Source organism: Cyprinodon tularosa, unplaced genomic scaffold (genome assembly GCF_016077235.1).
Source record: "Cyprinodon tularosa strain WSP-4 unplaced genomic scaffold, ASM1607723v1 ctg35, whole genome shotgun sequence".
NCBI lineage: Eukaryota > Metazoa > Chordata > Actinopteri > Cyprinodontiformes > Cyprinodontidae > Cyprinodon > Cyprinodon tularosa.
The window spans coordinates 147,413-163,105 of NW_024039063.1; the positions used below are offsets into that span (position 1 = coordinate 147,413).

Genomic DNA, 15,693 nt, shown 5'->3' on the forward strand with positions numbered 1-15,693 from the left:
GTACTCAAGCACATATGGGCTCTCTTAGACTTGGACTCAGACAAACTTTATTGTCATGTTGTAAAGTATATAAAACGAAATTTTGACGCAAACAGCTTTTCAACAATGAATGAGCAGCTTACAACAGTGAAATGAGCATTACCATAAAGTTCAGCAGTGATCAGAATGTAAACAGGGTAGCAGAAAAGGAGAAACCAGTTTAAAGTCATGGTGCAAAAGGGATTGATAAGGAAAGATTCAGTGCAGTGCAAATAAATGTAGTGCAAAATGCAGTAGAAAATTGAGTTTTGTTCTATTTAATGGGATTATTTAAAAAAAATCCGCCATGTGATGTAAAGGATGTCTACTCTCTGGGTAGATCAACTTCCTCCCACAGAACAAAAATCCATACCTTAGTTTAACTGGCCACTTTGAATTGCTCTGATGTTTAAATGTGTCCAATGGGGGATGTCTGCCTTGTGTGCCTCTGTGAATGATAAAATGAAAAAGGCCAGATGCTTTGTATGTTGCCTATTATCATCCCCATGATACTTATGTTAATAATTTTATAATAAATTACCAGTATTCTTTAACAAAAGTGTCTGATTAATATTAACAATCTTTAAGCATTATTAAAATGAAAATGCTCCGTTCATTATTAAATATATTGTTTAATTTATTTGTTCATTCATCCAAATTTTTTCTCTCTAGGTTCAATAAATAAAAAAACTACAGCGTCGCTGAGTCGCACCCTTTATACGCAATCTAGAATCCGTCACCCAACCGGAAATGTGTCACATAAACCGGGGGAAAAAAAGAGGAAAACAAGATGGCAGCAGGCTCGGATCACGGGCTCAAACGAATAGTTTGGAAAAGTAAGTCACCTAGACTTTTCTGCTCCTTTATGTTTAATTCAGACTTGACACTATCATTTATTGGTTCTTTTTCCAGTTTCGGAAAAATAACAAAGCGGTCACTTTGTGTTTGTCTTGGAGCCCCACCTTATTCCTTCGCAAGAAAAAAAACACTACAGCTGACAGAAACAAACTTGCTGTCACCTTCAGAAGTTTTCTCCTAAAAGAAGATGTAGTAACAAAGCAATGTGGCTAAGATGACAGAGTTTCCTTGCTTCTAAAACAGTTTTAAATGTTTTTTTTTTTTTTTCGAAAATGCGGCGTTTTTTATTCAAGTTTAAATGAGACATTTCCCCATAACTGATCGGTGCCTTGAATGAATATCTGATGGGCTTCGGTTAAAAATATAGCCGGACCAGAAGCGTAGCCAGAAAAGTTTTATAAGGGTGGCCAGACAATAACAACTGTATACTGAGGGGTGGCCAAAAGTGGATAGGCACCAGAACCTTAGGGTCAATCTACACTGTTCCAACAGGAACAAGCGTCCATATTTTCTAAATAAAGACTAACTATAGTTTCCTACAGCCTTTGCTAACAAATAGATGCATATATTTAAACATCCATCTAGATAAAAGATATATTGGATAAAATTCTTTCAGGTTTGAGTTCTGGATCGAACATCGTTTCCATCGTCTTTACTTACCTACTTTTATCAATATCATTCAACATTAAATTGATATTTACAAGTACTAATATCTACATGAATTTATATTTTAATAGGTTTTTATTAAAATAGTTATTTACAATATATATGATTTCACTGAAGACTCTTAGAATGACTTGCACAGTCACATCATTTTCTCTTATAACACAACATCTAGGTCTGAAAGAGCATGAATTCTGTACTAATCCTCTCTAATGTTGGTTTATTGATGTGCATAATTAACCACAGTGTTTTTTGTTGTCAAGTAATTGTTAATGTATATAAAATTTAAATTGTTTTAAATATTCTACTTGAGTGAAAAAAAATGTAGGGGTTGCCACAGGGGTGATTAATTACCCCTGGCCCCCCATCTAGCTCCTCCCCTGAGCCAGATGGATGAAACTATGAACCAAACACTGGAATTTTATCACATATTGTGAAAATATGAGGTGATTATAATGTTTACAAATAATAGCGGCTGATTTAAATCACCCAATCCGACTAATTGGAAGAAAAAAAAAAAGAATATTTTGTTGCCTATTTCCAACAATGAAATCTGCACTTTGATATTCAAAAATACTTTAAACATGATTTAAAAAAAAGAAATATGTGAAATATTTGGGTAAAAATTCCTTTTTTCCATTGTGTTTTGTCCAAAATGTGTGCTTAGTGGAGTTAAGCATTGTCGATGATCATGAGTATAAATGTCATCATTTTAAGGTATTTAGACAATTAAAATCAAAAGTATAAGACCATTCTTAAAGCAAATATTTTTGAAAAACTTCACACAAAATTTAAAGGACATACATCACCATAACAAATATTTAATGTATTTAAAAGCAGTGATTAAAACATTTTAGACTTTCTAGTGTCCAGCTTTAGTAAACAATAATGTTTTCATGCATGAACTAATTAAGCCAACCTTTTCTGTACAGAGCAGACTTTCAAGGAGTTTGTTCAGGAGCTGAGGAGAAAAAAAATAAAAATTTTTCTTTACCTCTGCTTGTTTACTTCTGATTTTGTGAAGATCACAGGTTTCTAATGAAGGAGATGAAACCATTACTTCTTCTAAAATAACATAATCCTAATAAAATTTCTAAGAAAGTTCCACATTGATTCACTGCTTTTCTTTTCATAACATGGGCCAAAGATATGAAATAAAAATTGCTAAAATTAAGTAACAGTTATGCTTTCTATATTTTATTCGCCTCCTTATCGATTTTAAATTTTTTTTTTTTTTTTATAAAAGGTTGATAAAAGTGGGTTAATTATGTTATTCTTGTTGGTCTGAAATGACGACTGCAGGACAGAGCAAAGAAGCACAAACTGAAGAAATCAACCTCTGCTTTGAATATTGATGCTGTTATTACAGATGTAACGTCAGACCATTTCAAATGAACAAAAGTGGCAGGTGTGAAGAAACCCTGAACAATTTAAAACATGCAAAGGAAAACACTTTTCATAGGCCTGACGTTCCTGATTAAAATGTTCTCTTTTTATTGATCTTATGAAACACTAAAATACTTTTTAAAATTATTTGTAAGCCATAATAATTTAATTAATCAAACGATATTGCTTAAGATATTTCCCTCTATGTGTAATGAATCTATATAAAAAATGAGCTCCACTTTCTGAACTAGTATAACAAATTTTAATTAGCTGTACTTATGCTAAATTTATAAAAATCTTTAAGTTGATGCTTTATATTTTGTGCAACTTAGAAAACTGACCATTCCCTGTAATTATCCCCCGCTGTTTGCAGGTGAGGGCTTGAGTCACACTTGTAGTAATGCAATATCGTTTAACCACTGATCAATGCTAAATAAATGAGACATGCCCATGATTTCTGTCAGGATTATTTCAGCCTAAATGTGAAATGAAATTATGAATAAAACTCCCTAAATCCCACCTCAAAATGAACAAATTACGCACTGATTTGTAGCCAGTTCAAATCAGCTATTCAGTAACTTCGTTTAAAAAGTTTTTTTTTTTTTTTTCCTAAACCAATGATAAATAAGATTAATATCAACTGGTTTATTTTGGTGATTATTGTTTAATCCTTTTAAGTGATACATAAGAACCAAATATTTTCATAATCTGTAAAAACTGAAGTTTTGTACCCAGTAGGATTTCTTTTTGTGGTAGTTTTCTACATCCATTAGTATGAAGTTGATGCTGAAGCTTAATTCCTAATATTGTTTTGTATCTCTGCAGGAATAAAAGACACAATAATTGCAGACTGTAAGAAATCTGAAGTATGGAAGGTAGGAAAACCCATCCGCCCTGCAAATACATAAACAGAAATTCACATTTTAGTTATGATTAATCCAGACGTGACTTGACTAGACAACAGTGATGGAATTTTGAATTGGTATTTACTTGTAGTTTGTAAATTTTCCTATACAGATACTGATTTTGGACCCCTTCACTACCAAGATTCTCTCATCATGCTGCAAAATGTCCGATCTAATGGAAGAAAGAATAACAAGTAGGTTATGATGTTTGAGTGCAGATATTGAGGCAAAACCTGGAATCAAATGGAGACTCTGTTTGGATCGTTGTGTGATGATTCCTTCTAAAGTTAAAACCTTCTCTGTTTAGTTGTGGAGGATCTCTTCAAAATCAGAGAGCCTGTACCTGAAATGAAGGCCATCTACTTCATGACGCCTACCTCCAAGGTTTGTCATTACAGAAAAGATGAAGGACACTTTGATTTCAAATGGATTCTGCTTTGTTGTGATGAATGCATTCAAATTGTTTTAACAGTGTGTGGACGCCTTCATAGCTGACTTCAAACCCAAACCGAAATACAAATCGGCTTATGTTTATTTCACAGACTGTAAGTAGCCTATAACTACTCGTAATGATACATTTTTTTTTATATAACATGATCAAAGTAGACCGTGACATTGTTGTCTGATTTCAACAGACTGCCCTGATGACCTGTTTAACAATATGAAGCTTTACTGTGCAAAGTACATCCGTGTCTGCAAGGAAATCAACATTTCCTTCTTACCACAGGAGGCCCAGGTAAATAGTTGCAGCTCATGTTGTGCAAGAGAAAGACATGCTTAAAACTTTAAGGGTGTTGGAAGCTTAACATCATGATGCAATGATCCTGACTTCATAGCAGTTCCTGTCTGCTTCCTGTATTTCTATTAATCTAAAAAAGCTTTTCTCTGCCTTCTTGTAAGCTTTCTGTTAACATTTGTTTGGTTTTGGAAAACAGAATATTAGAATAACACCAAAAGATAAAAAAAAAAACTGATTTTTGGGGATTTAAATACTTATGTTTCAGCACTTGCTGCTAATGTATATCAGGTGAATACTAAAAAAAAAGGCTCAGTCAAAATTAGGATTTTTTTTTTGTGCGAATTAGGAAAGCACCAGCTGGAGCTAAGAAAAACTTAACGTTTTTCATGACTTTCGTCAGCTATAAAAGTGGAATCAGTCTGATGCATCAGATTGTTTTTACAAGTACATGAAACTGGTATCAGGTCTGTGTGTCTCTAACATTACACAAAAATGCATTACTATAATGCATAAGTGGCATTCATTGGTGCTGAATCATAGGCAAAACTTCTTAGTAAAAGGCTGTTAATATAAAGCCCCAAAATATGAACAGTAAGGCACAGCATATCAACGCTACAGAAGATGGCTTTGTCTGAGCATTTTGATTTGAAAAATTGAGTGAAAAGGAAAAAGTGTGGCTTTAAAAACAAAAGCCTGTTCACTGCTTCAGTAGACCATTAAAAACAGATGCAGTCTACAACTGTTGCATCCCCTAAGCAGAGGAGCTAGATGCCCAAATCAAAGCAACACCATGCATTGACTGCATATACTGTCCAATACACAGACATATAGATCAGTTGGTAGGGTTAGAATTAATCTATTTCCTGTTTATGTAATATAAACATACCTTTAATATGGATTATCTGATGTGAATATGTGTAATGAATCTTTTCAATGATATTCTGCTTTATAGAGATGCATTTCGATGCTGGATAAAACTTTTTTACTGACTGCTTTGAAGGTGTTTACCTGTGATGATCCGGGGGCTTTCCGAAAAATCTACAGTCCTCACAGTCAGGAGAAAAGGAAGACATTGGAGACTCTGGCAGACCAGCTCGTCACCCTCTGTGCCACGTTGAACGAGAACCCGGGGGTCAGATACAAGAAGTAAGCCGGAGAAGGATCATTTTCTCTTCCCAGGTTACAGCACACCTGAGGCCTTAAGCAGAGGAACATCTATTGTTAGAATTTGCAGTGTATGTCCAAACTGTTACAGGAACTTTATAGGTTTAGGGTTATTCCAGATCTTACTTGTTTTCACTCTTAATGCTCCCTGAAGGCCCTAAAGAGATGTTATCTGGGTTGTTGTGGCCCCTTAAAATGTTTTAGCCATTCCTTGGAAAAGTATTGAACTTTAAGACTACAGTATGCAAAATGATTTCTAAACTATTCTGCATGGTTAAGAAGATGATTTTCCCAAAATAAATTGCACAATCGGTTAATTTTAACAACAAGTTACCCCACTTTTTTGATGATCTCAGCCAATTTTATATGGATTAAAGCAATTTTACCAGAGATAGTTGTAATCTGATTCCAGAAGCCCAGACATGTTTAAAAAAAAAAAATTGCAATAGTTATACCTAAAAAAATACTTTTGAAGAAACAGAAGTTATGAAACACTTTATAAAATACTTTAAAAAAGTGGGGTCCTGTTGAATTGTTATATGGACTAAGTATCTTATCTAGGTCACAGCTTCATATTTTTCAAATCGATCAATTTATTGATAATTTTTTCAATTAACGGATTGATAATCCGATAGCTAAAGGTTCCTTAAAGAAGATTTTTTTACAAAATTAAAGCAGGTGAAACTCAAACTTTTCCACATGAGGAGTTCTGGATAGAGCATATTGAGGGAGGAAAAGTTTTTTCTTAAATGCAAAATATTTATAGTTTTTTACAATTTTGGTATAATTGCTGCATTGAATGGGTTGCTCTGTCTGCTAAAAGCATATTTTTAGAGTCTCTATACTACAATTAACAATTACGCGATTACTGAATTAGTTGGAGATCATTTGAATAATCGATTAATCACGATTAATTGTTTCATCCCTAATCTTATCCACTCTTGATAGCCTTCTTAGTCACTCTCGTTTCAATTGACTTACATTTAATGCAAAAAAGGGCAGTACAAAAATGAAAACATTTAGTTGCATAGTAATATGGTTTTTTAATTAATTCTATGTGGCGTTTGTCTTTTATTTAGAAAACATTGTTTGGAACTTCAGACCAGTGCTGACTGTGAGCTGAAGTTCACAATATTACATAATTTGCATAAGCATAAAAAAAATGATCCTACTGAAATACTCTAACAGGTTCAACTTCGAAGTGACTTGCTTATTAACCACAACATATAAGAGAGGGAAATGTGCAAATTTAAAGCCAGAAAATATTGTGATCCTTTCCCGCATGTCTCTCCTTCTCTCTCATATCCCCTTTCCTGTCAGCCTACTGTTCATAAAACAAGCCACTGCTGTAAAAGCTCAAAAAAATAAAAACAAATGTTATACAAGTCTAATTTTGAACACAAATAAAACATTTGATACCAAAGCAAACAAAACTTAAAGAGTTGATAACAAACAGAGGGGCCTGAAATCCATGTGTCTCACTTAATCTCAAGACATGGTTGCTAAATGAACAAATTAGTGATCCGATGCATGTTTTGTTTTCTTTTCTTTTTATTGTCGCACTAATAAAAACCTTCAGCTGAAAATATCGGCAGACCAATGTTTCCGTCTGCCTCTAGTTGAATGTAAAGTACCCTTAGACAACTTTGTGTACACAGTGTATACAAAACGAAATTTCATTTATACAGCTTTCCGACAGTGAATTTATTGTTTTGAATAGCAGCTTAGCATAAAAATTAAAAATAAAGTGCAGCAGTCATCAAAATATAATTAGTGTGGGAGAGCCATGGTGCAAAAGGCATTCATGTGCAAGGTTCAGACCAGTGCAAAAATAACCAATAAAAATGGTGCAAAAAGCAGTAGAAACACCGAGTTGAGTTCTATTTTGAAGATTCATCATGTAGTGCAAGTATGATGTTGTCAGTGTGATACAGAGTCTCGATTTGTGACTTGATTTAGTGTTTTTCAACAGTCTGACATTTATTTTTTATTTTTTTATAAAGAAAATAACCAATTTTACACAACATTTAGAGTCTAATGGCAGTGAGGAAAAGCTGTTACAGAACCTGCTGGTCCAGCATCGAATGCTGCAAAGCCTCTTCCCAGAGGGCAGCAGGGACAATAGTCCATGGTGGGGGTGTGAGGGGTCACTGATGATGTTACGGGCTCACGACACGCAGCAATAAGATGAAATGTGTTTTATTGAGGGGAGGGAAGTCCCGATGATCCTCTCTGCTGTTCTCAACGCTCTTAATAATGAAACTGAAAATGTCTGGGTTAATAAATGAAAAGTTTACCATCTACAAACTTGAATGTGTTAAAAACTTTAAAAAACAGGATACGATGATAAAACCGTAAGAGGGTCAAATTATTGATTTATTTTCAAATGTCACATTCATCCAACGAGATGAAGGTGAGGTTGTTAAGTCAGATACTGTTGAACAACGGTGTCACTGAAACCTCTGGGTGGCTTTTATAACTGTAAAACTCAACACCTGCATATAACTGTTTATGTCCAAACTAGAGACGACAAAATGGTGAACGCCAAAACTCTTGCAGAGCTGGTCGACGACAAGCTTTCCAAACACTACGAGTTGGACGACAGCGGGAAGAAGAAGGTGAGATGCCTGCTGAGCAAGGAATGTAGAGAAGTTCTGCTGTTGGGTGTGAACCGAAGTCTTTTGATAACAGTCTTATTTTTCACACCCTCCTTTGTTCATGCTAACTTTTATTACATTGCCTGAAGCAGGGTTTTTTTCCCGAACATTAGTGGCGTGATAGAACAGTACTGTACTATAAACCTTTTTCTTTTCTGTTTTTATCATGTTCTTTTGTTAAAGCGTATGTTTTAAAGCTTTACCCTCTTAATGGTGGCAGGAGAAGACTCCTGCCCAGCTGCTGATCGTAGAGCGAGGTTTCGACCCAGTAAGCCCCATCCTCCATGAGCTCACCTACCAGGCCATGGCCTATGACCTCATTGATATCCAGAACGACACCTACAAGTAAACCCTGACTCAGCTGCTTATCCTAAAGTCACACCATTTCTTGGCTCCAACGTGTTGCAGAAAGCTATAAGTTGCTGTGTGGATGATCTCACATTCAGGTACAAGTCCAAAGACGGCTCAGAGAAGCAGGCTCTGCTGAACGAGGACGACATGCTGTGGGTCAAACTTCGACACAAACACATCGCCGAGGTCTCAGAGTAGGTGTCCCAAGGTTCATCTTACTGCTGCATCAATGCTTCTCGGTTTCTTTTCTTGTTTTTCACTCTTGTTTTCATCTTCTTATAGACAGATTCCTAAAATGGTAAAGGAAATATCTGCCAGTAAAAAACAGCCTGATGGGAAGGTACAGAGCTAAAGCGTTGCCATGCGTCTCCCTCATCTTTTAAAATCTTCTCCTTGTTCATTAAACCAGTTTGCTCATTTGAACTATTGTCTTTTCAGATCACAATAAGCAACCTGGCACAAATGATGAAGAAGATGCCTTCGTTCCGAAAGCAACTGACCGAGGTACAGAGAGTTATTTTTCACTTAGTAAATAGGAAAAGATGGAGATAATAAATGCGCAGCTTCTCATCTTAGAATTGATTTCCTACATATTATAGTTAAAAATATACATGTTAAAAAATTGCCTCCATAAATGCCTCCCTGTAAAACAAAACACTCATCTTAAAAGTAACTATTATATTATTCATTTTTCTAGAAAACCATTCACCTGCAGTTGGCTGAGGATTGCATGAAATTTTTCGCAAACAACGTGGAGAAACTCTGCAAAGCTGAGCAGGTTTGCCCGGACAAAGTCCCTCCTTTTTTTTTGTAATTCAAGTTTTTTCAATTTTTCAATTTTTAAAACATAAACAAAACAAAAACATTACAACAAAAATAACAAAGAATAAAACAGTGAGGTTTAGTGCAAATCAGTTTGTAGACATATAGGTGCAAAAACCGTCCCATTGTTGCATGACTGCTTCATTATTAGAATGTATTCCCAACATTTTTTAAATGTTTTAAATCCAGGTTCAGGTTTTTGACACAGGAAGTAGATAACAGGAAGCTCTGTCCTTACGCTTTGGACATCTAAAACACCCAGCACACACATACACACAAAACCTTAACGTCTGTCTCACAGCTCCTTTAGGCCAGAACCAGAGAACCAGCCATGAAGGAAGGCTTTTATCACCAGCCTGTCAGTTCTCTTCCTGCTCTCCTTACACTGCAGGCTTTCCTACTTCCCTAAAGTGGGGAAACATTCACAGCATGCAGAAAAAACAAAAAAATTGTGCCATTGTTAAAATAAGGTCATAAAAATAAAATAGATTTAACCGTTAAAGAATTTGATTTTTCAAACACATTGTGAGGACATAACATAGCACTTAAGAGTAAGGCCCCAAAAGTGCACAAGTCTGTGTTAGATTACAAAAGGTTATTACCTCAGAACTGGTGGTTAATTTACATGAACAAAGTCACATTTCTACGTGTTTATTTGTTTTTAATAAACCTGCTGAATTTCAGGAACCTCCACTGTCATATATTGAATTCCAAAAGGAGCTCATTTGCAAATATTAGCTTGGTTCAAACTCTTAGCATGGCAGCTTCATCACGACCTTGTGTTGCACACCTGGAAGTTGGCTCTCTGTGGTTCCTCGTAATGCTCTTTGTGCAGATGTTGCTTCTCTCTGCTTTATCCATCCATCCATTTTCTGTCATGCTTATCCCAAGCGGGGTCGTGAGGGGTGCTAGTCCTATCTCCAGCCGTCTACGGGCTTCTAAACGTTGTAGCTCTGTATGATCACAGGTTAATCGGTAGCGATGTCCCAATAGAACTTTTTCATTGCTGATACTGATATTGACCCAATATATTAGCACAAGTGATACATGCTTTTATTACTTATTTTGTAATGTATAATGCATGTTGATTAAGTAATATTACTAAATCAGAGAACAATAGTCAAAAAAAGTAGTTATACAAACAACTGACCCATGTTGTATTAACCACTGGGTTAACCTTAAACGGAAGCAGATACTTTCTATCAGTATATCAGGATTTGTAATGCCGGTCGAACTATTATCCAATATTAGGATTTTTTTTTGGCTAATATTGGATTGATATAGATATCTCTCTTCCACATTTCTATTTCTTATTAATCGTAAATGTTATCCATATACAGGCCAGCAGGGGTTTCCTCTGTCAGCATTTTCTGCATTTTTTGTTTTTTACTAATTCCATTATTTCTGTGATTCTATGGAGAGAAAATAAATTCTACATCAAATAGAAATGGTAATAATTCCTCAACAACATCATTCAAATCCTACTTACACCAGTCGATAAACTTCCTGTCCTTCCTAAATTTTTAAGGTTTCTCTTAATTCTCTTCCTTCTACAAAGACTCACGGTTTTTGTTTCTGTTCATAGATTCCCCTCTTTTGAAATGTTTCTGATCATTATCTTGCATAACAGAGCTGGACCTCTGTGATAGTTCTGTGATAAATAAACCATTTATTTCTTGTTTGTGCTGATTTTAGATCTAAAAGGGGGATACAAAAGCTTAATTTGTTTATTATTTTTATTTACTTATTCATTTTCTGTTACCAAATTCAACATCCATTTGGTCAAATGGTTTGATTATAATTTTAAGTGTAGTTTTAGGATGTTAAACAGACTGATTTCTTTGTAGGACCTGGCTGTTGGTTCTGACGTTGATGGGGCAAAGGTCAAGGATCCCATGAGGACTCTGTTGCCTGTGCTGCTAAACCCATTCAGCAAACATGACAAGATCAGAGCTGTGCTGCTCTACATCTTTAGTGTAAATGGTAAAACTGTCATCCCACCTCCTAAAAGCCAACCTTTGTTGATCTATAACTTTTTGGACAAAATAATAACATTTTGTAATTATGAATATTTTAAATCGGATTTAATCCATTTTCATTCTTTTTTTTTTTTGGATCCAAACAGGAACAACTGAAGAGAACTTGAACAAATTTATCCAACATGTTAAAATCGAAGATGAGCGAGAGTTTATCCTGAACTGGAAAGAGCTGGGTGTCCAGATCATCACAACGGTACACAAAGGAGTACAGAACTTAAAAGTTTGCTCCTTGGAGAGAATGCTGTGATTTCAAAGATCAAGTCTTTACCATCCGTGTAAAATCATCACACATCTTTCTTCTTTTCTTTTCAGCCTAGTTTATTTTCCCGCAAGCCAAGCCGACGAGAGCGATTGGAAGAGGAAACCTACAACCTTTCAAGATGGACTCCAGTCATCAAAGATATAATGGAGGTCAGCGGGGGCAAAACAAACCGCAAACTGTCAGCACCTTTCTTCTGTTGTTGAGGAACAGGAAAGGAACAACGGCTTTATTGATTGATTGATTGAATTTATTGATCTTACAGTGGAGAAATGTACTCATTACATTAGAGGAAAAAGGTGCCAAAGGAAGAAAAGGGTGCATGGGATATATATACAGTATATGCAGTGCGTCCATATATGACAGCTTTTTCTTTTATTTTAATTGCAGGGTTATTATACAGGGTTGTTGCACAGGGTATTTACATGGGTATTTATTTAGATTAATATTTACGTAGCCATTGCAGTGGATGTCAACAGAAAAAAAAACGTGATATCAAATAATGTTTGCACATTATACATTGCACAGGTTATTGCCGTTGCAGTGTCGCATTGTAGAGTCTTTTTGCAGCAGGGATGAATGACCTGCAGTAGTGCTCCTTTTTACAAACAGGGTGTAAATGTCTTTCACTAAAAGAGCTGCTGAGCTCCTCCACACTCTGGTGTAAAGGGTGGAAAGTGTTGTCCATGATGGATGGAAGGTTGAACACCACCCTCCTCTCAGCAACTTCCTTCAAAGAGTCCAGAGTGCAGCCTACAGTAGGACAGAAACTGCTTTTCTCACCAGTTTGTGTTTTCTCTTTCTGTTCCTTTTCTGTTGAAAAGGAACAATTAGACTTGACTCTTAAAAATATGTGTAAAACCTTCCTTCTGAAATGAATGGGGAACTGAAAGGAGCAGTTTCACCTCGTTTGTAGTGTGCCACAGATTTCACCAGGCTTGTTCGGTAGGTTGTCTTTGTTTTAAAATGTCTGATCACAATCTGACAGTTTTGCTGCCTTTTGGTCAGAACTCCTTCAAATAAGAGATTATTCATCTTAGTGGGACTATCTTGGTTAAATAACAAAAAGAAAAACAACTGATCTGAATTGTAGCAGTTAATTTCTACCATTTTGAAGTGAAGCAAAAAAAGTAACAAAGGATCCTTCAAATTAAATAATCTTGCTAGATTTGATTTCTCCCCACTAAAGATTTTTTTTTTAACTGTCCTATCTGGTAATGGGACAATAAGAATCGTCTTGATGCCAGAGAGAGCCCAACAGATTTTACTCTCACAAGTGGAGTGTTATCGCTTTCGCCATAGTGCTCTGCTTGATTTATATATGTAATTAGTTTTGTTACGATTTATGTAGAGACTAATTTATGTGGACACTACATTGACAAAGTAGAAGAGGAGAAAAAAGGGAGAAAAGGCAAAAGAAAGAGGAGACAGAGAGATTTCTCCCCACTAGTGTTGAAAAGTTCCCATCACAGTTGAAGTTCTTAGTCATGTTGGTATTAAATTAATGTGACGGTAAAAAGGTATTGTATTAAATTCAAAGGAAGAAACCCTGTATATACTGTATATACTATATGTCATCCTGAAACTTCATTGGTTCACAGAATATCTACCAAAAAGTGTTTGGGATGTTTAAGATGGTTTTGTTTAATATAAAACAGGGGGTTTTAATATTTATTTATCAATATTAGTTTTTGCCTTGGGCTTCCTCCTTGGAGGACATTTTTGAACAGTTTTCGTCTGAATTGTTGCATCATTAACTCTTTAACTGAAGCAAGGGAAGTGATTGCATTTATGAAACAGCCAGCAAATGTTTCTTATGATGTCTAAAAAACTGCTTCCCCAATTTTCTCCTTTTATCTTTATCTGATATATAAATGATTAGTTTGCGCTTCTTACAAAGAACATTGCTGACATTAATGTAGAAAAATGTCGTCTCTACAGGATGCTGTGGAGAACAAACTGGACACCCGAGTATGGCCGCACCAATCCGAGTGTCCTGCTGCCTGGAATGGATCTGGAGCCGTCAGGTGGGTCATCACAAAAGAACCATCGATTGATACACAGATAGGATATGAAGTGTATGGTCTCGGAAATCACCACCGATGCATCAAAACTTCCTCAGTATACGACGCATATAATGGCTTCAGAATAATCCGGTGCTCAAAGTTTTTTTTTTGTTTTTTTACATTTTAGAGGCCAAAATAATCAAAAGAATTGGAAGTTAAGCAAGCTAATGAGTCCTTTTTTAAATGCAAAAAAATCAGCTGGTCTGTAAAAGGATGTTCTGATGAAGAGAAAACCCAATAAACCATAAGAAACTGCACCATATAGTCTAAAAAAAAAAGGTACCTTGGCCATGCTGTCCATGTTATCAGTGATTGATAACTTTATGGTACTTGTACTGATTATAAAAAAAGAGCAGTTTTTAGTTTGGAAGTGTTTTTTTTTTTTTTTTTTAAAGCTAATAACGAAGGACAATCTGTTCTCAGCTGTATTCTGTTTTTGTGTTGTTGTTTTTTTATTGAAATCGAATGTTCACCTGCTCTCTTTTAAATATCTTAACGTCCATCCTCTCCAGCGCCCGCCAGAGAAACAAACCCAGCTCCCAGGATGATCGCCGGACTGGTTCACGCCTCATCATCTTTGTTATTGGGGGCATCACCTACTCTGAGATGCGTGGCGCCTATGAGGTCACCCAGGCGGTAAAATCCTGCGAGGTCATCGTAGGTTAGTATTAAAGCAGTATCAAAATACTTAGGAAAAGTCTCCAAAATCAGCCTGTGTTTTTCATTGAGCGTACTTCAAACATGCACTAATGCTCTTAATAACCTGCTTAAATGCCCTCCTTACATAATGTTGTATGGCTTTTATTTCTGACTCTATGCGCCCCCTGCTGGTGCCTGTCAGAACTCTGAAAATATTTATTTTGTTTGTTTGTTTAATGAAGAGTATGATTTTTTTTTTTCTCCCTGTTTTTATCCAGGGTCTTCTCATATCTTGACTCCCATAAATCTTCTGGAAGACATTAAAGCTCTGAGCAAAGGTCCAATGGAAACCTTTACAATAGAAGAAAGGAGCAACGCCTGAGTTTCAACATCTCGTATCACTCAGCTCAGCCTACTGATTGGAAAACAGAAGGGAATTTACCTGTTTCTTAACTTTTTTTTTTTCTTTTTACTGAATGCACATTTATGTTTGCAGGTATGAGGACAAATTCTGCTTTATTATTTTCATTCTACTTGTCAGACTTTCTTATTTGTGTTCAAATATTACCTGTCTATAGTGTTTGTTGCTTCACAGTTAGATTGCATTTTAATATTAACTAACCTCATCCTACTGACCGCAACTATATCTTAAAGTATCACTAATGCATTGCCGTGCTAACCTTTCTTCTTAAAGAAAGACGCTCAAAAGCATTCAGAGAAAAAATAGCTGTGGGGAAATAAAAGCACAAAGCTGCTGTATATACTGTATGTATCGACCAAGTCCCTGCTTTATCATTTTGACTTCTCTGATCACTGCCGATTAGTAAACACTTAATATAATGTGTGTTTTTTTTTTAATAACTACCTACATATTTTCTTGGGATTGAACAACTGACTAATAAATGGATGAAGTAGTTCAACTCTTAAAAGCAATTTTTATGAGTTCTTTCTTTCGTTTCTGGATTTTTTTTAAAAGCATCATCTACTAAAGAAAATTTAAAATTTAAACTTAAAAATGTAAAAATAAATTTTTATTAGTATTTTCTATATAGGTTAGTTATATTTTTGTTTATAAAATGATGTGCTTTTTAAAATCGCTATCATCTGGTATTACTATACAGCAGTGG

The 15,693-nt window shown here is 35.4% G+C and overlaps 1 protein-coding gene and 1 long non-coding RNA gene across 2 annotated transcripts; one reads left to right on the top strand and one right to left on the bottom strand.

Annotated features, from left to right (window-relative positions):
• The first annotated feature begins 730 nt into the window (after positions 1-730).
• Positions 731-15,499, top strand: stxbp3 (syntaxin binding protein 3). The gene is made up of 19 exons (XM_038295071.1): positions 731-854; positions 3,751-3,800; positions 3,943-4,024; positions 4,138-4,214; positions 4,303-4,375; positions 4,466-4,566; positions 5,570-5,715; positions 8,258-8,351; positions 8,611-8,735; positions 8,837-8,935; positions 9,024-9,081; positions 9,180-9,245; positions 9,439-9,519; positions 11,411-11,546; positions 11,689-11,795; positions 11,915-12,013; positions 13,803-13,888; positions 14,440-14,588; positions 14,845-15,499. Exons 1-19 carry the CDS (start codon positions 809-811, stop codon positions 14,946-14,948), a joined length of 1,779 nt encoding a protein of 592 aa, XP_038150999.1. The 5' UTR covers positions 731-808; the 3' UTR covers positions 14,949-15,499.
• On the bottom strand, positions 2,330-4,004 carry LOC119789886. Its single transcript, XR_005281656.1, has 2 exons — positions 3,916-4,004; positions 2,330-3,819 (listed from the first exon to the last, which is right to left on the bottom strand). It is a non-coding gene; the product is annotated as an uncharacterized LOC119789886 (long non-coding RNA).
• Positions 15,500-15,693: the final 194 nt, after the last annotated feature.